Raw genomic sequence first — 22,248 nt, forward strand, 5'->3', positions numbered from 1 at the left:
TGCTATGTTTTCCAGGCTGGTCTCGAACTCCTGGGCTCAAGCAATCCTCCTGTCTTGGTTTCCCAAAGTGCTGGGATTACAGCAGGCATGAGCCACCACACCCAGCAAAGATTAAAGTTTTAAAAAAATGCCTTACAACCTAGAAATAATCGTTGAATATTATTGTAACCACCTTTTAAGAATATATGCAGAGAGACTTAGAAAATGGGGTCATACCTAGTGCTATACTTTAAAAAAAATTTTTATTTTTAAAATTTAAATTTTTAACCACCATTGAGTAAAAAAGCATATATTTTAATTATGATTGAATAGCAGAGATGAAAAAGAACTGTTAAACCTCAAAGAAAGGTTTCTGCACCATAATTTTTTATGTCCTTAATGATCACTCTAAGGTTAAAGAAAAGATGATAAAATGTGGAGATTGGGAAAATTATGTGTTTGCACTCTAAATGACTAATTCTAGATTGTATAGATTGACTTCCTGCTGGGAAAGATGAGAACATAAGTACTTACATTGTTTTTCATCTCTGATCCCTATCTTCCATAGTTTTTAGTTATTTTTGTTTTGTCCAAACTGATAGCATTCATATTCGATCTGTAATATTACTGTACATAGTTGTGAAGCATTAGTATACGTCTGCATTTAAGCAAACCTAATGATTCTCACCATAACTTCTACATTTTTGAGTTATTCTGATTTTCTTAATTGGCCAGACATTCATTACTGTGTATTTTCTTCGATAAGGTCTCAAAGCTGTTTTCATTCTTTCAGGTTGAAGCATGTCTTGCTGTTGTCTTTACATTTTAACATCTTGATGGGGTACAATATCCTTGGGTCACTCACTCTCTCCATTTTCAGAGAGCATGGCCCCAGATGTAGCAATGGTAAAGTCTGAGACTAGCTTGGTTTTTTTCTCCCTTGTAGGAAATTGACTTATTCTGATTTGATAACTCAAGAATTATTTCTTTATCCTTAAGGTTTAATAGCTTAACTAAGATATGTTTGTATTTTGAACATTCCATGCTATATTTCCTGGAATAGATTTGGTCCTTTCTTCATTTCTGGGAAATTTTATTATATCTTTCAACATCTCTCTGTTCCTTTTGTTAGAGTCTCTATTCAGGGACCCAGTTATTATCCTCATAGTGTAGAATATTTGAACGTCTTCATATCTTTTAGAGTCTGTCTTTAATCTCCTTGTTATCTGTATTCTCTGTGATTATAAGAATACTTTCTCTATTGTTAGTAAACTTTCAGCAGGTCTCATACATGTCAACATTTCTAATTTATATATCATTTTTGCATCAATGTGTTTAATTCCTGATTTGTCAGACTTTCAATTTCCATTTTAATTTCCTTCTTATCACCTTGTCTTTAGGCTATTTTACAAATACCTTTTATACTCTTGTTAAGTTCTAAGAGTACAAGTTATCCTCTTATTAAGCCATTGTGAGGAACCTGTTAGTGTTCCTTAAGTCCTGTTTTCTTCAAGGGTAAGCCCACATCTTTCTACTATGCATGCTAGCCTCCTTTCTGACACATTAATTGCAGCTGCCACATTGGCTCTTTCCATCTTGCACATATTTTAATTTTTTCAGGTATTTTAAAGGCCTGATAGAAGAGGGATAGGAAGAATTTGGCTTGGGTGATGTCCAGTCTTTGTGTCTTCAAGTGCTGCTCATTTTTCTGGGAATTTGCTATATGCCCCAAACCAGGGTTCACACCACCTACTTGGAACACGTGCCATTCAGATGGAGTCGTCCCTTGTGACTTTAGATCATTTCTCTGATTCAGAACCTAGACATGAGGATTTTACATCTATAAACAAAAGCAGTCCATGGAGTTCTTTTCTTGCTTCATATTCACCTTTCCTGATTTCATTTCCCCTAAGGAATTTCTTTAAAGGGGGTTGGGGGCAGGATTAGAAATCAAAAGCCACTCAGCCTCCAGTTACTAAAATGTATTGCCTTAGGTTATGGGTCTTTTGTTGCTTGAGTGAGCAAACACCTATTACTGAGGTGTTTTTCTTTAACTTTGTGGGGAGGGAAAAATTCTGTGATTTGGTTTTATTTGGTCATGAGTTTATATTCTTCTATATATAATTTCATTTTTAATCTCCTCCTTGTTAGCTCCATATCTGTTTATGGGCAGTTTCTATCCCTCTGCAATCTAGGATATGACTGACTTCTCTAATAGACAGGCAAGAACCAGCTCAGTACATTTTCAAAAACAGATACCTAAAATAACAACAGGAAGATTAGGTTGATTTCATCCCCATTCAATATCAGATAATTTTCTGGGCTGGAGGGGTGAATGTGTTAACTAACTGAAAAATGGCTAGTTTTTGTTAAACCACTTCATATTAACGTTCTGGCATCTGACAAATGTTCCAGAACATAACTGAAATGAACGAACACCTTATTTTTGTTTCTAACATTCCTTGTCACTTCTCATCCAAGGATATTTTTTCCCACGGAGAAAAATATGCTCGAAATCAAACCAAGATTTGTAGACTATTTACATTTAAAATCACAAATTCAATCATCATTAATACAACAGATATAAGTCTCCTGAATGTTTAAATGAGTGTACATTTTTCTCAAAGCCATTCTGTAGTACACCACCTTCTTTCTCTTTGTCCTGGTAGACTGACTGCTGGGACTATATTGCTCAAGATGTCAAATTTTGGATGTTCCTTAGGGAAGAATAGAGGGTTTTCAAATCTCATTGTCCTGGAGGCCATATGACCTTATGCATGGGAAGCTCAAGCTAAGCTATGCAGTATTTTTCCACGTATCAAAACATATATTTCAGTGATTCAGGACTTTTGTCAGTCTCTAATGACCACGTTTCCAAATAAAAGACTACAAAATACAACTTTGCACAGCTTAGCTATAAATAAGTGCACTTTTCCCCAGCAACGATAATATAGAGGTAACGTCCTCATCTATGACAAGCCTTGCAGTCGATTGAATTATAGTTGCTGTGGAAACAGTAATTCAGATGGTCTGACTTCTGCAGTTAAAACTGTAGCTCATAGGTGGCATTAAAAATATTTTTGTAGTTATCCCAAGATGAGTGTGATCATAATTATCCTTTTTACTTTGCCTGGTAACAACATTTAGCCTGTTGCTAATAGAGCAATTTTCTGGAAGGTCTGATTAGCAAAGATGGCCAATTTCATTAATTAGTCTCTTCCTTCAAATGGTGTTTCATGGGAACAATAGAAGTTGAGGTTGGGGTGGAGAATGGCCTAATATTGAGAGATCTGCGTAACTCCCCCTTCCATTTTGCTTATGTAGACAAAACCTTTCTGAGAATTTGACTGTGTACTTCTTTCAGCTTCCTGGAACTCTGGGCACAATTAGCAGACTCTAATCCACGTTCATTTTTAACCTCATCAGTCCACATGTGAAAGGACTTTCATTCCAACTTCTGATCCACTTGCTTCTTCCTTCTGGAAAGTTCCATGAGTCCCTTCAACCAGACAGCATCCTATTTAGGAGCAATTTTACTAAACCTGCTGAGTCTGGTAACTTGAAATGGGGAATTTGGCTCACTAAGGCAGTTCAAAACACTGTGAAAGAAAAAGCCAAACGTAGGGGGTTTTTAGTAACGACAAATAATCGAGGGGTTTTGCTGAGTTTGTCCATCACATGTGTGCAGGGCTCAGAAAGGCTGGGCAACCTCTGTGGGTGGACATGTGCCTCTATCTGCCTGTGAGCATGTGTGTGCAGAGGGGAAACGGATAATTTTGGCAAGGTCAAGTCTGTGCATTCTGTTCGAACTTTATCAGTTATCGCACCAGCAACTGGGGTTCTCAGACAGGTTGGTGGAACATCTATTGCTGTGTAGTCTTAGAACAAAGAACAGGGGAATGAATTTCAGAAATCAGTTTGAAACCAGCCTTGGGAGCAAGCAGACACCAACGAGATATGACTGATTTCCATCTAATTCTCTCAGGAAAGAGCTGGCTCCTTAGGGAGGCTTGGTTGAATTTCTGGATATTCATGAAAACTTTGTGTTGTTTCACTGAGAGCACTACAGGCTGCAAAATCCCATGTGGGTGGCCAAATGAACAGGAACATGGTGGGGAAAGGCCACAGGCAATAATTGAAAGATTGAAAAAGCATCCAACCTGGCTGTTTGTGCTAAAGGCACTTCCAGATCCTTCTGAAACTGCATCAGCCCTCTTCTTGAGAACCAGACAGCAAAGGGAAGGGGCCTTTCTTCCTCTAAAGAGGGGTGAACGAGCATCTCAGCAAATTACTCAGTGCAATTTGCAGGCCCTGGGATGGTCACCGCCAATCCCATCCTCACATACCTCCCCTGCTGGTCTACTGGTGTCCTGTTTTTCATAATTAGAGACACCGTGTTTTCAGATTTATTGTGTAGGGGCCTCTACCCTACCCTAAAGGAAAAGTCCCTTGAGTTTCTGCCAATGAAGAGGCAAAGAAGGATCTGTCAGATGAAATAAACAACAAGAAATGGGCCCAAAAAAAGAGGTGATAGAATGCCGAAGACAAATTTCACTCATTTCACGATTTTGCTTAAAACAAAACTGAAGATGCCTGATTTTGTAAACATGAACATAAGTAACAACCCCATAAAGTTAGATTAAGAAAGATATCTGAGTTGACATATTATGCACCTTGCAGAAGGCTTGAACCAGTGGTTCTCAATCTTAAGTGTCTATGAGAATCAACTAGAGGCTTTCTTATAGATGGTTGAGTCTCACCTCCAGAGTTTCTGATTCAGTAGATTTCGGTTCGCCCAGGAATTCACATTTCTAACAAGTTCTCAGGTGAGGCTGATGCTTCGAGTCTGAATACTGCACTTTCAAAACCACTGGCCTAAATCATACCTCATGTATTTTGTTTCTCATTTCTATTCCATTTTCATTAGCAGCTGAATTAACAGCTCAGAGGGCATTCCCCTACAAAACTATCAGTAGCAGTGAATCTGTACAAGTCTGCAGCAACTGCAGTTCTTAACTCCTCATAAGAAAGAATTCAGCCCAGCAGTGGCTCACGCTTGTAATCCCAGTACTTTGGGAGGCTGAGGCGGGCGGATCACTAGGTCAAGAGATTGAGACCATCCCGGCCAACATGGTGAAACCCCGTCACTAATAAAAACACGAAAATTAGCTGGGCATGGTGGTGCGGCACCTATAATCCCAGCTACTCGGGAGGCTGAGGCAGGAGAATTGCTTTAACTCGGGAAGTGGAGGTTGCAGTGAGCCGTGATTGCACCACCGACTTCAGCCTGGTGAGAGAGCTGGACAAGAAAAGAAAGACATAAAGAGAGAAAGAGAGACAAAGAGAGAAAGAGAGAAAAAGAGAGAGAGAAAGAGAGGAAGAACGAAAAAAAGAGAGAGGAAAAGAGAGAGAAAAAGAAAGGAAGAAAGGAAGGAAGGAGGGAAGGAGGGAGGGAAGGAAGGAGGGAAGAAAGGAAGAAGGAAGAAGCGAGGGAGGGAAGGAAGGAAGAAATGAAAGGAGGGAGGGAGGAAGAAAAGAAGGAAAGAGGGAGGGAAGGAGGGTAGGAAGGAGGGAGGGAAGGAAGGAAGAAGGAAGGAGGGAGGGAGGGAGGGAAGGAAGAAGGAAGGAGGAAGGGAGGGAGGGAAGGAGGAAGGGAGGGAAGGAGGGAGGGAGGGAAGGAGGGAGGGAGGGAAGGAGGGTAGGAAGGAAGAAGAAAGGGGGAGGGAGGGAGGGAAGGAAGGAAGGAAGGAAGGAGGAAGGAGGAAGGGAGGGAGGGAAGGAGGGAAGGAAGGAAGGAAGGAAGGAAAAATTCGAGGAGCATAGGCGGGGGTGGCGGGAGAGACTGAGGCAAGTTTGAGAGCAGGAGGGAATGTTTATTACAACGTTTAGAGCAGGGATGAAAGGAAGCACACTTGGAAGAGGGCTAGGTGGCGACCTGAGAGATTCAAGTGTGTGGCCTGACCTCTGAGTCGGGGTTTTCCATGCTGGCGTTCCTCCTGGGTGTGCGTCTCCTCTCCCGGTTCTTCCCGAGCGGTGGGCTGTCCGCATGCGCACCTGCCAGCCCTCAGGAGGGACCGCATGCGCAGTGTGTTTATTTAGGTTGTGCGCATGCTCACTTGAGGCATTTTTTACCTTACCGGTAGAACGTTTTTAGAGGAAGGTCACAGACCAGTTAAACTCCGCCGTTTTGCCTCTTGGTGCTCATGATTGAGTCCACTCACCCAACTCCTTAGCTCTTATCAGGACCTTATTACCAGTTTCAGGGTTTTTTTCTATTTATTGGGAGATTGCCTTTCCTTGGTGCCAGCTGCGACCAGTTACTATTTTAGAGAGACAGTTAACCCCTGGACCATCACCCGATGGTGGCCTGACGTTCCTGGAGTGGGGGGCTCTCCTGCCCTGCTCATGTCTACCTACCTACTGTAACAAAACCATACACTTATACCATCCGAAGGGGCTCATTTCGTTCAACTCTTGCATTTTTTTTAAGTGAAGGGATGAACATCTAGAAAAAATAAAGCTCTCAAAAAAAAAATAAATAAAAAAACAAAGAAAAAAAATAAAGCTCTCTGCCCAAGCGGCAAAGCTGAAGCAAGAATTCCTAAATCCTGATTCTTTCCAAGTTCTCTTTTATTGCCTGGAGAGAGTCTTGAAGCACAGAAAATGGAAAAGTTTGGCAAAAGCAGATAAAAACAATGCAGATCATCGGAGCTGGATATAATTGCATCGATCCAGTTCTTTTGAGACCTACCAGCAAGACTGACCTCGGAGCTACTACTCCTTGCCTAATGGAAGAAGACAAGTGGGCAGAGTTAAGCCAGTCATGGGAACTATCATCACCCAAAAGTATTTATAAAGCAGCCGCATGAGCACTTTGCCTCTCTGCTGAGCACAGGGCAGGCACGGTAATGGGAGATTACAAATGAAGAGTGAAAGGAAAGAAAACAAGACTCCGGGGTAAAAATGTGCTAATGGTGTTTGGGAGCAGAGGCTGCAGGCCAAGGAAAGAATGCCTCATCCCATCCCTACTCAGCCAGCGCCTGGACACTACGTCTCTTATAATCACTTCAAGGGCTCTCATTTCTTATAAAGGGCTTGGACGAGTCTAGAATTTTGCCTGGCCTCCAAAGCTCTGTACAATTGGACCCTCATCTTCCAGCATCATGGCCACGACTCCTCTCCAAGCACCATCTGCCCCAGTCAGGGTGGTCTCCCACACACCCCAGGACCCTGCATAAAGGGGCCCTGAGCAGGACGCAGTGGCTTATGCCTGTAATGCCAGTACTCTGGGAGGCCCAGGTGGGCGGATCACTTCAGCCCAAGAGTTTGAGACCAGCCTGGGCAACATGGCAAAACCCCGTCTCTACAAAAAATTTAAAAAAATCAGTCAGGCATGGTGGCACATGCCTGTAGTCCCAGCTATTCAGGAGGCTGAGGCAGGGGGATTGCTTGAGCACAGAAGGTTGAGGCTGCAGTAAGCCATGATCATGCCACAGCACTCCAGCCTAGGCAAGAAAAGGAAGAAGAGAGAGAGAGAGAAAGAAAGAAAGAGGGAGGGAGGGAAGGAAGGAGAAAGAAAAGAGAAAGAGAAAACCCTGGGACAGGTCTCTGCCTCTCCAAAAAAAGAAATCAAGATCTGGAGAGGCTGGTGAATTTCCCAAGATCGGTGGACAAATGTAGGATTAGAGTCAATTCTACTGACCTGAGTCTACCACCCTCTCCCTAATCCCATACTAAGTACCACTGTGGGTTAACTTTGTGGAAATAGTGTCTCCACTGCTTCTTGAGTGATGCTCTTCATCCCTCAAGAGCCAAGATTTCCTGTTCCCTTCTTCTGTATCCTCTGCTGAGCCTAGCATGGAGTATTGCATATAGCAGGAAACTTACATGTATTTACCGTTTGATAAGGATTTTGCTCACTGTGGTCAAGGCAACATGACTGAAAATTAAGTATGGGAGCTGACTTTAGTGATGAGGGCTCAAGGAACAATAGATGGGGCATATGACCATTCTCAAAAACAGAAGACACAGATGGATATCATAGGCATTTGTCTTTTCCCTGATACCCCAGTCCAAGTGATACCAATCATGTAATGAATCCATAATGGTAATGCAGGAAAAAGGCAGTTCCTTAGTCTACACCATCTAGACCTAAATAGAGACGTTCTCCAAAGTCACCAGTAGTGTTCCAAGCCATCCCAGGTTTTGTCCTAGTACGCTCCCTCTAGCATTCTTCCAAGTCTCCAAAGTCCCACCTCACCTTCAAATCTCAGCTTCCACCCTGCCCATTGCCTGCCACACAGCACGTGCTCAAGACCTGCTGAGCAGATGGAAGAACAAATGGAACAACATGGTCAAGATCTGAACTGAGTATGAATGATGAAAGGCTAAACCCAACCAATGTTGATTTATAAATAGTTGATGGAGAAGCCATAATATCCCCGAATTCTCCCAACTTCTGCTGTCAGTCCTGTGAGTTAAAATATCTGGCCCCCTCCGCCACTTTTTTTTTTTTTTTTTAAACTAGAAAGGACTTATTCAGGCAATGTTATGGAACTTCCATTCCAGTTCATCTCCCCATGAACTGACACGTGTGGGAAGACTACGTGTGAGGTGAGGGTGAGGGTGATAAATACCTACCTGAGAGGGGCTTAGATAGTTGTCTGGTGGAAAGGACAGTGAAACTGTGATATGGAAGGTCACGAAGGAAACTCTATGATAAGTGCTCTGTTGTTACTTCAGTTGTTTCTGCTTGTTAAAAATAGCAAAGTTCTCTACAGATGCTTATACTAACTACAAAAGATTTTATTCTTTGTGCTTATTATTATTTTTAGCATATTTATTTGGGGATGGTCGGAGGCGTTATAGAGATGGGGGAGGGGGGCTAAGCCAACACCCAAACTGCCCCTTGGTGCTGTCATAGCCAAGAATAAAATAAGGAAGTATGAAATGTTTCTTTGCGATGACTTCTTGGGTTCTCATGGATCTTTCCCTAGTGTGCATGATAAGTTCGGGAAATTACTCTTTCTCTTCCCAATGTGCCATTAGGAAAGGGCACAATGAAGCAAGCCAGAAGAGCCATCAACACAGAAACTTACACGTCTGCTTGCGCTAAAACATTCTGAGGGTAAAATCTGTTTTGTCAGTAACAGTCTACAGCCGAGTTAAGAAATGAAAAATCAGACTGCCTGCTGTTTGTGGCTGAATCTGAAATTGCCATGGTGAGACAGAAGAGCCAGCTTTTCTTGGTCTGTGAGTGGTCCCATCATTGGTCGGCATCTTAATATCTCATCTGAACGACCTGTACCCTGCTAGTGCTTGGCAGGTGTCACTTGCCCTATACACATGGCCAGCATAGATTACACTGTGATTCTGTCTTACCAAGGAGAAGACAGAATGTACGATGACTGGCTTTTTTAGACTCTGAAAAAATGTTCTTATGAAATAGACATGCCATAGTATCAGTGGAAGTTATCTTCGAGCAGTGGGATTCTGAACAGTTTTTGTTCCCTTTTTCAAATATGGACTGTCCATTTTTCCCATGTCAAACATTTTTTTTCCATTATCAGAAATCTGTTGAAAAGAATTGAGTGAAACAGAAATTTATTTATTTTTTTAAACAGAAATTTATCATGCAATTTCACAATCAAAAAGTATTTTCTGGGCGGGGCACAATGGCTCACGCCTGCAATCCCAGCACTTTGGGAGGCCAAGGTGAGCAGATCACCTGAGGTCAGGAGTTTGAGACCAGCCTGGCCGACATGGTCAAATCCTGTCCCTACTAAAAATACAAAAATTAGCTGGGTATGGTGCCACGTGCCTGTAATCCCAGCTACTCAGGAGGCTGAGGCAGGAGAATTACTTAAACCAGGGAGGCAGAGGTTGCAGTGAGCTGAGATGGTGCCACTACACTCCAGCCTAGGTGACAGTGTGAGACTCTGTATCTAAAAAAAAAAAAAAACAAAACTTGCCAAGGTGCAAAATTAGATATAAATCAGGGGAAACAAGACAGGAACACAGAATCATTAGTGCATGAGAGTAATAAGTGTTGGGGTGTGAACTGTGTGGGGCAGACAGCAAACCTCCAACCTGGGCAGGATGGGTTTTGTTGATATGACTAACCCACGGCAAGTTTTTCCATTTGGTCAGCTTGACAAAACACAAGAAGCATTTTCACAAAAAGAGAAAAGGAAAAGGGGAATGCATTTTTTTTTTTTTTTTTCTGATAGATTTCCTTGTCTTTGAAATCCAGAAAGCAGACTGCTTGGTCCTCAGTCATTGGAACCACTGTCTCCCTTCACACAGTTCCAGGGCTCCTCAAGACAAGAGGTTTCATAAAGGCTAAGACTCAGCCACAGCTGCCTTTCTGAAGTGTCCATGTGCATACAATAAAATGGAGTCTAAATTTACAGTCTCACTGGAGGAAGGAAGCAGTAATGTCACACTCCACTTTCTTAACAAATATGTTGGCAATATTCCATTAAATCGTAAAGTCAAGTTAATTTAAAGACTCTGGCCTGCTCAAACAGCAACCAAATCACAGTTGATTTTAGGCTCTGCCTTAGCCAAAGCACATATCAAAAGGGCAATAATTTTATATTAGGTAATTGTTAAAAATTAGCATTTTTAATGCCCTCACAGTTTACTGGTTTTTTTATTCAATGATTTTACTCTCATTGGCAGAGAAAGGAGGCATGCTTATTGAATAAGGCTAAGTAGTTTTGCAATCTGGGAAGGAAAGATGGGTAGGTGGACTGAGAATGTCAGTGTTAGACCACTAGGTACATTTATTTAAAGAATAATCAGGCACTGATAATAAGTGAGGTTTATTTTCATTAATAGGACTGTTGCCTTGGCAACTTCCAGCTCACAAAAGTATTTACATCAGTGCACAATTATGACATGAAGAAACAGCTCCAATGTGTCTTTTCTACATCCAGACCTAAAACCTTTTATTATATATTTCAGCTACATTATTGGTTTCAGTTAAGATGACCTCAACACCCCATCAACCCCATTCAAAATACGTCATATCCAACCCCAAAGAGGCAGTTTAAACAAATTGCTTGCTAACATCAAATAGATCAAAGGTAGAACTGATAAATGGTTTTCTTTTGCAAAAAGAATGATTTATGTGGGTTTTTATTTTCCTGCTTGTTCAGCAGAGGGCAAAGTATTTTTAAACAATGTCATGAATATTAATGTTCATTCAAATCATGCACCATTTCCCTAAAACTCCTATTTTCCTAGTTCATAATTATCACCAAATAGCCTAAAGCATTTAAGACACTGTGAGAATATGAATCAGTACAACATATATGTGGGAGAATAATTTGGCAAGAAATATTAGGGACCACTTGCCATTGGCCAGGCATTTCCAATTGTAGAAATTTTCCGTGAGAAAATAATTGTACAATTATAAAATAATTGCCCAGGCACAGTGGCTCATGCTTATAATCCCAGAACTTTGGGAGGCTGAGGCAGATGGACCACCTGAGGTCAGGAGTCCAAGACCAGCCTGGCCCACATGGTGAAACCTCATCTCTACTAAAAATACAAAATATTAGCTAGGCATGGTGGTGGGCGCCTGTAATCCCAGCTAGCTGGGAAGCTGAGGCAGGAGAATCGCTTGAATCCAGGAGAAGGAGATTGCAATGAGCTGAGATCATGCCACTGCACTCCAGCCTTGGCAACGAGACTGAAACTGCATCTCAATAATAATAATTATTTGTACAAGGCTTTTAACTGCAATTTGGTTTACAATAGGGTAAAAACTGAAAACAAGTCAAATGTCACTACTTTTTTAAATGATTATAAATACTACTAGATGAACATCCTTTCAGGGATAGGACCAGGGTAGAGTTAGCAAGGAGCCCATGGTATAAAATTTAAGAAGTGTTCTCTCTTAAGGTCATACCCTGGGGGCTTCACCTGTGTTACCTTAGTCCAAGCCCCAAATTCTTGTACATACATTACTTTACCTACATACGACTTTGATTGTTTAAATCAATTATGGTGTAACACATGAAGAAATACTATACAGTCATTAAAAATGATGATGTGGCTGAGGGCTGTAGCTCACACCTATAATCCCAGCACTTTGGGAGGCCAAGGTGGGCAAATCACATGAGCTCAGAAGTTCAAGACCAGCCTGGCCAACATGGCAAAAACCTGTCTTTACTAAAAATACAAAAATTAGTCTGGTGTGGTGGGTGCCTTTAATCCCAGCTTCTTGGGAGGCTGAGGCAGGAGAATTGCATGAACCTAGGAAACGGAGATTGCAGTGAGCCGAGATCGCACCACTGCACGCCAGCCTGGGCAACAGAGTGATTCTGTCTTAAAAAAAAAAAAAAAGATAATGTAGACTTCAACTCATTGACATGGAAACAGGCCCAGAAGACATAGTCTAAGTTAAATAAGCAGGTTACAAAAACAGTATGTGCAGAAAAGTCTGCAAAATCTATAATGTAAGACCAATCATTGTAACTTAGAAAGCCCAACATAAAACTCTTTTAAATAATTTATTATTGCAATTTATATTTTAAAAGATCAAATAATGGAAAAAATTTAAAACAGTGAGTAGTTCTAAGGGCATGGGAATAGGAAAAGAAAGAAAACACCACTGCATATTTAAATCCATTTGCTTTTCTGACAGGCATGAGTATTGTTACAAATTTATCTTCTGAACAAAACCATTCTCCTGAATAAACTGCATTTTCAAATTCAATCGCTGTATAGCCACAAAACACTTGGCCGATTGGCTCCTCTCCAAATTCTCTAACTTGTTTTTCAATCACTTAAGGAATCTAAAGCACTTTATCAACACATTGAAGCCAAATCTTTTGACTTAGAGAACCGGCAAATCCTTCACGGTTGATGAATCTTGGGTCTTCACAAATAAACGATATTTGGCTACTAAGGCCACTTAGAAAAATCAGAGACAACAAGGTACTCCTTATATTAGAATGTGACACTAAGCATATGGCATTATCCTTTCACTTTGTGATATTTAAGTCATATTCTTATCTAAGTGTTCATGAATGTATATATGTCTTGTGTCCCCACGTAGAAAATATATTCCGGAGGACTAAGCCAGTAGGTCCGTATATAGAAGGGCCTTTATTACAACAGAAGCTTAGTAACTACTGCTTAATAATGAAGGACTGAAATTATTGTAAAACAGTGTGGTATAGTAGAGAAACCATAAGCATGAGCCTCAGATAGGCCTTGGATCAAATTCAACTCTACCCCTTACTACACACATAGCCATTCCCAACTTCCCCAACTTTTCTGAGGCATGATTTCATTACCTCAAAAGATACATTAAAAACTCTTGGCTGGGTGTGCTGGCTCAAGCCTGTAATCCCAGCACTTGGGGAGGCCGACGCGGGCGGCTCACCTGAGGTAAGGTGTTCAAGACCAGCCTGGTCAACATGGTGAAATCCCGTCTCTACAAAAACACAAAAATTAGCCAGGCATGATGGTGAGTGCCTGTAATCCCAGCTACTCCAAAGGCTGAAGTGGGACAATTGCTTGAACTCAGGAGGCGGAGGCTGCAGTGAGCTGAGATCATGCCACTGCACTCCAGCCTGGGTGACAGAGCAAGACTGTGTCTCAGGAAAAAAAACAAAAACAAAAACAAAACCTCTCCTAATGATTAAGAGGAGTAATGTTTGTTGATGGCTGTGCCCAGTGCCTGATACCTAGCAGACCCTCCACAAATGCTAGTTTTCCTTCCCTTTTTAAAAAATTGCTTCTCTTACTAATATGGAAAACGAAAATAAGGCAGGAAAAGAAAGTTGATCTCTAGTGACTGTAAAGTGTAGCTAAGGGCCAGTTATGATGGCTCACACCTATAATGCCAGTATTTTGGAAGGCCATGGTGGGAGGACTGCTTGAGCCAGGAGTTCAAGACCAGCATGGGCAACACAACAAGACCCCCTTGTCTCTACAGACATTTTTTTTTTTTTAATTAGCTGCCCGTGGTCCCAGTTACTTGGGAGGCTGAGGTGGGAGGATCTCTTGAACCCAGGAGTTTAAGTCTGCAGTGAACTATGATCATGCCACTGCACTCCAGCCTGGGTGATACAGCGAGACTCTATCTCAAAAAAAAAGTAACTGGGACCAAAAAAAAAAAAAAAAAGCCAAGATCCAGATTTTGTTCAGAACCGTGTCCACCCAATATCAACACATCTGCATTGAGAACTCACTATGACCACTCAACCATGAAAGATCCTTGCTAAACACTCGATCCTCATTCTCCCCACGGATTCCCAGGCAGCTGGGACTCCTGACCACAAGGGTGCCCTGGAGCCAAGCTGCGCAGGATTGGTGGGACCAGTTGGTGCCCACATTTTCTCTTTACTTTGTTTTTTGCTGCTGGGTGAGCTGTCTTTCAGGCAGTATCTTGATTCCAATATTTTTTTACTCTAGCACAAAATATTCCTTTCCCGTCTTCTGATGATCACAGGGACACATGCTTGTTGGAAAAAGTTCAAAAGACATGGATGTTGAAACTGTAAAAGCCTCAATAATCCCACTCCCCAAGGATGACCACTGTCAGTAGCTCAATGAATATCCCTCCAGATGTTATTTTTAACAAGACAAACCTCTCTCAAGTGCACATGCCACCTCTCTAGTCTTCCTTCTTTCAATTCCTGCTCAGTTATCCTCAGAAAAGCTCTTTTTCTGTCTTTTTGTCCCACTTGTGAATTCCAAGATAACCCTAATAATGGTTGCTAAGCACCAAAACAGCATTAACTATGTACTCATATAAAGAAAAAAGAAAAATCTTGTTTGGTATCAAAGGTAGAAAAGAATCAGACCCAAAGTCAGCTGAAAGTACGCACAGAAATCCCTATTCATGTCTTTGACCTTCTCTAATTAAACTCACATTCCTCCAGGTATCAGCATTTATAACAAATAACTATGTTTCATTTCCTGTTATTGTTTTCTTGTTTCATTTAACTAAAAGCATGGTGAAATAAATTTTTTAGCATTTTGCATTATATAAGTACTGCTCAGTAGCTTATAGGGAAGGCTTCTCTTCAAAATGTCACAGCTATCACAGACTGATACCTTTGTAAAATAAGTAAAGATACAGTACTAGAAAAATGAAATTTAAAAAACTGAAATACAAAGCCAGGCGCTGTGGCTCACACCTGTAATCCCAGCACTTTGGGAAGCTGAGGCGGGCAGATCACAAGGTCAGGAGATCGAGACCATCCTTGCCAGCTTGGTGAAACCCCGTCTCTACTAAAAATACAAAAATTAGCTGGGCATGGTGGCAGGTGCCTGTAATCCCAGCTACTTGAGAGGCTGAGGCAGGAGAACTGCTTGAACCGGGGAGGCGGAGGTTGCAGTGAGCCGAGATCCAGCCACTGCACTCCAGCCTGGGTAACAAGAGCGAGACTCCGTTTCAAAACAAAACCAGCCAAACAAACAAAACCGAAAGGCAAAGTGTCGTACAAGTCTACGTTATTTCAATTACTAGATTTAGCAAACTTGAACAGTTCCTCTGTTGCACTGCTATACAAGTTTTCAAAGTGTAACTCATAACTTCCGTCCTTCCGGCACAAACCATTGGTGAATGGTTTTCCAGCTGCAGCCTCCGTGCACAGCGCGTGCAGTGATGCTGTTTGATATCTTTCCCTGGGAGCCTATCCACCCATGGTCTATGCGAAATGTCTATGGGAAAATGTCTTCCAAGTTTCTAAGAAATAATTTACAAATGAGCTTTGGGGAGAGGGGATCTCACTGAAAAGTTTGGGACTGCCTGTATTTGTCTATATTGAGATAATCAACTAAATTTTTCACTTTCCATCCAGATGTTTACAATGATATAAATACAGCAAAGACTCTTGAAACCAAGGAGATTTGATTCTTAGAAATACACAGGGAAGTCCCCACCAAAAATTTAATTTCCCAACTTATCTTTTCAGACTAAAAAGTCATTTCTTGCCCGATATCTGTCATTTTGAATGTTAACAATTGAGGGGGAAGCAACATGCCAAAATCCAATCTAACCTGGAAAACCAAACAAAATTCTATTCTTAACTCTGACCTTAGGTTTAATATATTTATAGAGGCTGGGCATGGTGGCTCACGCCTGTAATCCCAGCACTTTGGGAGGCCGAGGCGGGTGGATCGCCTGAGGTCACGAGTTCAAGATCAGCCTGGTCAACATGGTGAAACCCCATCTCTACTAAAAATACAAAAATTAGTTAGGTGGCCTGGGCGCAGTAGCTCACGCCTGTAATCCCAGCACTTTGGGAGGCCAAGGCAGGTGGATAACAAGGTCAGGAGATCGAGACCATCCTGGCCAACATGGTGAAACCCCATCTCTACTAAAAATACAAAACAATTAGCTGGGTGTGGTGACATACTCCTGTAGTCCCAGCTACTCGGGAGGCTGAGGCAAGAGAATCACTTGAACCCAGGAGGTGGAGACTGCAGTGAGCCAAGATCAAACCACTTCACTACAGCCTGGGTGACAGTGCGAGACAGTGTCTCAAAAAAAAAAAAAAATTAGCTGGGTGTAGTGGCGTACATCTGTAATCCTGGCTACTTGGGAGGTTGAGGCAGGGGAATTGCTTGAACCGGGAGAGGTTGCAGTGAGTTGAGATCACGCCACTGCACTCCAGCCTGGGTGGCAGAGTGAGACTCTGTCTCAAAATAAATAAATGAATGAATGAAGAAATAAAATAAAAAATAAAATGCTTATAGTAAGGTTCACCTAATATATTGTCTCAGATGGAGCTCAAGTGGTTTCTATTGGCAGTGACTACAAGTCAATATAGTGATGAATTTTCTGGTTACTTAGTAATCTTTGTCTCACTTTCTTAAATTGCCTCAGAGGTCCAGTCTTTCAATGGCTCACTTTCCTCAACGACAAAAGGGCAATGAGAATGAATGAAGGGAAATGAGGGAGGGCACCAGATAAACAGCTGTGATAAATAGAGTGTGTGTGTGTGTGTGTGTTTGTGTGTGTAGAGACAGACAGAGAGAGACAGAAACCAAAATCTATAGTGACACAGCAATCTAACAGTCTACATATTTTTTTCCTTCTTTTCACAGGTGTTGATAATAGTCTATGTTTCTCAGTATTTCACTTGCTAATTTCCTGACTTAAAACCTGGCCTTGATGATTTGTTCTTTGACTGCTGGTCTAGGTTTGGCTTGATTCAAGCTGTCAGCCACAGTGAATTCATCTGTCCATTGATTCCATTATTCCTTAATAATTTGATTCATCCATTTACATACTTGTTTTCACGCATTCATTTAGAAAATACCGATTAACTATTACGGGCACAGTGCTAGACAGAGAGAGGTCTGGGGGAAAAGAGCATAATTCTAGAACCTTGTAAGAAACCCCAACTCTTAATAGGTAGGCCCAAAGTTATAAATCATGCTACTTTACCTGTATATTAATTTGCTTTAACTAAAGTAATTGAAAGTCAAGTATCGGCATTCCAAGTACCTTACTATCTAGAAATTTTTAACGGTTTTCTGAAAGGGAAAAGATTTGTACTGTAAACACATGTGAGTGATAAATTATTAGTTCATTGAATACCCTGTTCTCTTTTACATCACTAAAACATATTTGATGCATGAAAAAGACTTGGTGTATAATGTGCTATAACATACATATACATATGTATGTAAAATCTGGCATGTTTTAAAACTAACAGTGTTAAACCACAATGTAAAGACAGCCAGAAAAGGAAAAGAAATGCTGAAGGTTGGAAAACTTATTTTGTCCTTGCTTTACGTATAGAAATATAATAAACCTGCAAACACATTCCCTAGAATCAGAGTGATGCTTCAGCCATAGGGCCCACACATTTGACTGAGACTGTTTTTTCTTATATGTAGCTAATAATGATATCACGAGGAAGTCATAGATGAGTGGGGTGCGTGCGCGCACGTGTGTGTTTTGTGAGAATGGGTGCGTGAGTAGAAATAACAAGATAAGCTAAATGAAGTCAGTACGTAAAGAGGTCATTCCTTTTGGACAAAAGTACTGCTGAAGCAGCCTCCAGGCAAACAATAGAGTTATCCCGAAGTCTAGATAGAAAACAACAACAAATGTTCCAATTATGGGCACAGTTTTAGAAAGAAGGTAGAGAAGAAAGAGGCAAGGAAAGAGGCAGGAGAAGGAACATATATTCTGTAGGATTCAGTGGCATGATGAATTCCCGACATTGGAAACAATCCTCTATCCTCTGAAAGCCTATTTTTTTCTTCCCTTTTTTTTTTTTTTTTTTTTTTTTGAGACAGAGCCTCCTCTGTCACCCAGGCTGGAGTGCAGTACTGTGACCATGGCCCGCTGCAGCCTAGAACTCGGGTTAAAATGACCCTCCCGCTTCAGTCTCCTGAGAAGCCAGGGTTACAGGCATGTGCCACCATGGTCAGCTAATAAAAAGGTATTTTTGAGGAGAAAATGTTAGAAAGAAAGTTGCTGGTTACTCTCAAGAAGTTTATTTTTTTAATAGTGATGGGATCAGCCAGACCCAGTGGCTCACGCCTGTAATCCCAGCAGTTTGTGAGCCCAAAGTGGTGGATCACTTAAGGTCAGGCATTTGAGACCATCCCGGTCAACATGATGAAACCCCGTCTCTACTAAACACACAAACATTAGCCCAGCATGATGGCACATATCTGTAATCCCAGCTTCTCGGGAGGCTGAGGCATGAGGATGGCTTGAACCCAGGAGGCGGAGGTTGCAGTGAGCCGAGGTGCCGCCACTGTATTCCAGCCTGGGTGACAGAGTGAGACTCTGTCTCAAAAAAAAAAAAAAAAAAAAAAAATTAGTGATGGGGTCTCACTATATTCCTTGGGCTGGTCTTGAACTCCCAGCCTCAAGCAATTCTCCCCACTTGGCCTCCAGTAACAATGCTGGGATTACAGGCCTGAGCCACCACACCCAGCCAACTCTCAGGTGCTTCTGGTATGGACTGAGCTATAGATACACACCACACATTTCCACAGAGCAACATCATGCATGTGAGACTCAATCAGTTTCTTCCCAGGAGCAAGTGAAGGGGTACCCAGGGGTAATATGATTTGCCCCAATTGCGGCAGCCCTGGGCATGCTCACAAATTCAGCCCTGTACATGCTGTCTGTTCCATTTTGCTTATGTCAGTGAACATAGAAGAGAAAGGAAGAACCAGGACAGATGTCCACAGGTTTCCTGGTGACAAACATCATCATGTGCAGGTTCAAAGACCCAGAGGATTAAGAACCTCATCCACAGTAGCACACTAAGTTCATGGTCAACTTGGAGGTAAACCCCAGGTTTCCTTCCCCTCGTGTAATATTCAAATCATTATATCATGAGCTCTAGGGCATAGAAGAATCTCTTTCAGATTCAGTAACTCCAGTGAGGATTCAGCTTTGCCTGATTTACTGGACCAAAGAATTTAATTGCCCCTAAAGTATTTGCTACTGAAAACAGGCCAGGAAAGGTTAATGTCATTGTGGAGGTTCTTCCTCTTCCTGATTAATTTGTTTGTACAGGCAATCATGAGTTATGCAAAGAAGTGAAGGCAACAAGAGTTCATTACAATTCCTATACATTGTTGCTGTTTTTTTTTTTAAATTTTAAATTTGAAAAGTGTAGGTTACATACATAACAGAAAAAAATGCATTTTAAAGTTAACTTCACTTTTTTTTCTCAACAGCTACACGTCTCAAATCTGTTGGCCATAGTTCAACTATGAATCTGTGATAGAAAATGCATATTTAGAGGCCAGGCACTATGGCTTACTCTGTAATCTCAATACTTTGGGAAGGCAAGGTGGGAGGATTCCTTGAGTCTAGGAGTTCAAGACCAGCCTAAGCAAAATGGTGAAACACTGTCTCTATTAAAAATACGAAAAATTAGCTGGGCCTGGTGGTGTGTACCTGTAGTCCCAGCTATTCAGGAGGCTGAGGTGGGAGAATCACCTGAGCCCAGGAAGTTGAGGCTGCAGTGAGCCTGGATCAGTCCAGCCTGAGTGAAGGGAGTGAGACCCTGTCTCAAAGAAAAAAAAGGGCAATTTTTTTTCATTTGGACAGAGGACCTGAAATAAGTCTGTACTGTGTACATATAATGGTCTTAAGTCTAAAAAAGTATTTAAAAATGCACTTGATATTTAATAATATATTAATAATAAAGTTTAAAAGTGCATAAGGATTTTTCAAAGGCTGCATATTTTTCTTGAACAAATTAGTTCATATGACTCAGAAAATTTCATATTTCCCTTTGTCACATATGAAATTCCTTAAACATCTTGAAAGAAACATAAAATAAAGTTTAGAATGGTCACTTCAATATAACTAAATAGCCTCCTGAAATACAAGAATGGTTCAATATTAAGAAATATTAATATATTAATATAATTAACTTATTAAGAAGAAAAGTTATATTTTTAGCATCTCTATAGATGCTGAAAAAGACCAATAATCTTCTTGCATAAAAATGGGAGATATAGAATTAAACATTAAAATGACCACACACACACACACACACACACACACACACACACACACACAGTTTTTCATCATACTTAAGGGGCTGGCATTGCTGCCAAAAGATAAGCCTTTGTCAATATTTTTAAAATAATGTCTTAAAGGTAATAGTAAATAAAAAGACATAAAAAGGTATAAAAAGGAAGAGGTCAATTAATTATTTGCAAATAACTATATACCTAGAAAGTGCTGGATAATCAACTGAAAAGCTCCAACAAACAACAACAAAAGTGAGCTTCAGCCGGGCACGGTGGCTCATGCATGTAATCCCAGCACTTTGGGAGGCTGAGGCGAGCGGATCACGAGGTCAAAAGATCGAGACCATCCTGGCCAACAGGGTGAAACCCCGTCTCTACTAAAAATACAAAAATTAGCCGGGCGTGGTGGCATGTGCCTATGGTCCCAGCTACTCAGGAGGCTGAGGCAGAAGAATGGCTTGAACCAAGGAGGTGGAGGTTGCAGTGAGCTGAGATTGTACCACTGCACTCCAGCCTGGTGACAGAGCAAGACTCCGTCTCAAAAAGAAAAAAAAAAAAATTAGCTTCAGAAAGGTAGCCAGACACAAAATTAACACACAGAAATCAGCAGCTTTCACATATGTGAACAACCAATTCAAAAATATATAGACAAAAGTAGTCCATTTGCTAAAAATAACAACCCCTGTCCTCCGAAATAAACTCAAGAATCATGCCAAACTGCAGAAAAACTTGATAGTACTCCTGAAGGATACAAAAGTGGACTTGAATCAATGGAGAGACATATCCTGGTTTTGGATAGGAAGACTCAACATCACACACATGTGAACATTTTAATACCATTTATAATTTTAACCGGATTCCAATAAAAACGCCAACATTTTTCTTTTGGAAACAGACAAGCTGATTTTAAACAAAAAGACAAATAAGCAAAAACATCCAGGAGAACTCTGGATAAGAAGAGCCACGGGGAGAATTAACAGTATCACACACGAAACATACTCTAAATCAGGGGTCCCCAGCCTCCAGGACACAGACTGGTACTGGTCCATGGCCTGTTAGGAACTGGGGCGCACAGCAGGAGGTGAGTGATGAGCAAGCCAGCGAGTGAGTGGAATTTCATCTATATTCATAGCTGCACCCCATCGCTTGCATTACTGCCTGAGCTCTGCCTCCTGTCAGATGAGCAGCGGCATTAGATTCTCATAGGAGCACAAACCCCACTGTGAACGGAGCACACAAGGGATCGTGGCTGTGCACTCCTTATGAGAATCTAATGCCTGATGATCTGTCACTGTCTCCCATTACCCCTAAATGAGGCCATCTAGTTGCAGGAAAATAAGCTCAGGGCTCTCACTGATTCAATCTGATGATGAGACGTAATAATAATAGAAATAAAGTGCAATCCCTCTTCCCAGTCCATGGAAAAACTGTCTTCCACGAAACGGGTCCCTGGTGCCAAAAAGGTTGAGTAAAGCTGCTCTAAATCCTCGGTGACTAAAACAGTTGGAACTGAGACACGAACAGCGCAGTGGAATGAACAGAAAGTCCAAAATGAGACCTGAAGGCATGCAGGTGCTTAGCATGTGATAAAGGCAGCATTTCAATCCATGGGGGAAATGGACTGATTGATGATAGTGAGGGGAATTGCAAGACCCTACCTGGAAAAAAAAAAATTGGATCCATGCCTTACATCACTCACCAAGATAAAGTCAAATGTGGATCAAATGTATGTGTCAAAAATGAACCTATGAAAGCATTAGAAGAAAAAAGCCTTTTGAA

General features: G+C 41.3%; 1 protein-coding gene across 4 annotated transcripts in view; it reads right to left on the reverse strand.

The window, feature by feature from the left end:
- CAP2 (cyclase associated actin cytoskeleton regulatory protein 2) overlaps positions 1–22,248 on the reverse strand; it is a 146,911-nt gene that overhangs the window by 81,134 nt on the left and 43,529 nt on the right. Inside the window, exon 1 of one of the 4 annotated variants that reach the window (XM_032247655.1) lies at positions 5,942–5,977. The exons of the other annotated variants lie outside the window; for them this stretch is intronic. Coding sequence (XP_032103546.1) covers positions 5,942–5,962 — 21 coding nt within the window. The 5' untranslated portion in view covers positions 5,963–5,977. Of the gene's footprint in view, positions 1–5,941; positions 5,978–22,248 lie in introns of those variants that run through there. 4 annotated transcript variants of the gene reach the window in all.

The sequence above is a fragment of the Sapajus apella genome, unplaced genomic scaffold (genome assembly GCF_009761245.1).
Source record: "Sapajus apella isolate SASKATOON/1434 unplaced genomic scaffold, GSC_monkey_1.0 scaffold63, whole genome shotgun sequence".
NCBI classification, from domain to species: Eukaryota; Metazoa; Chordata; class Mammalia; order Primates; family Cebidae; genus Sapajus; species Sapajus apella.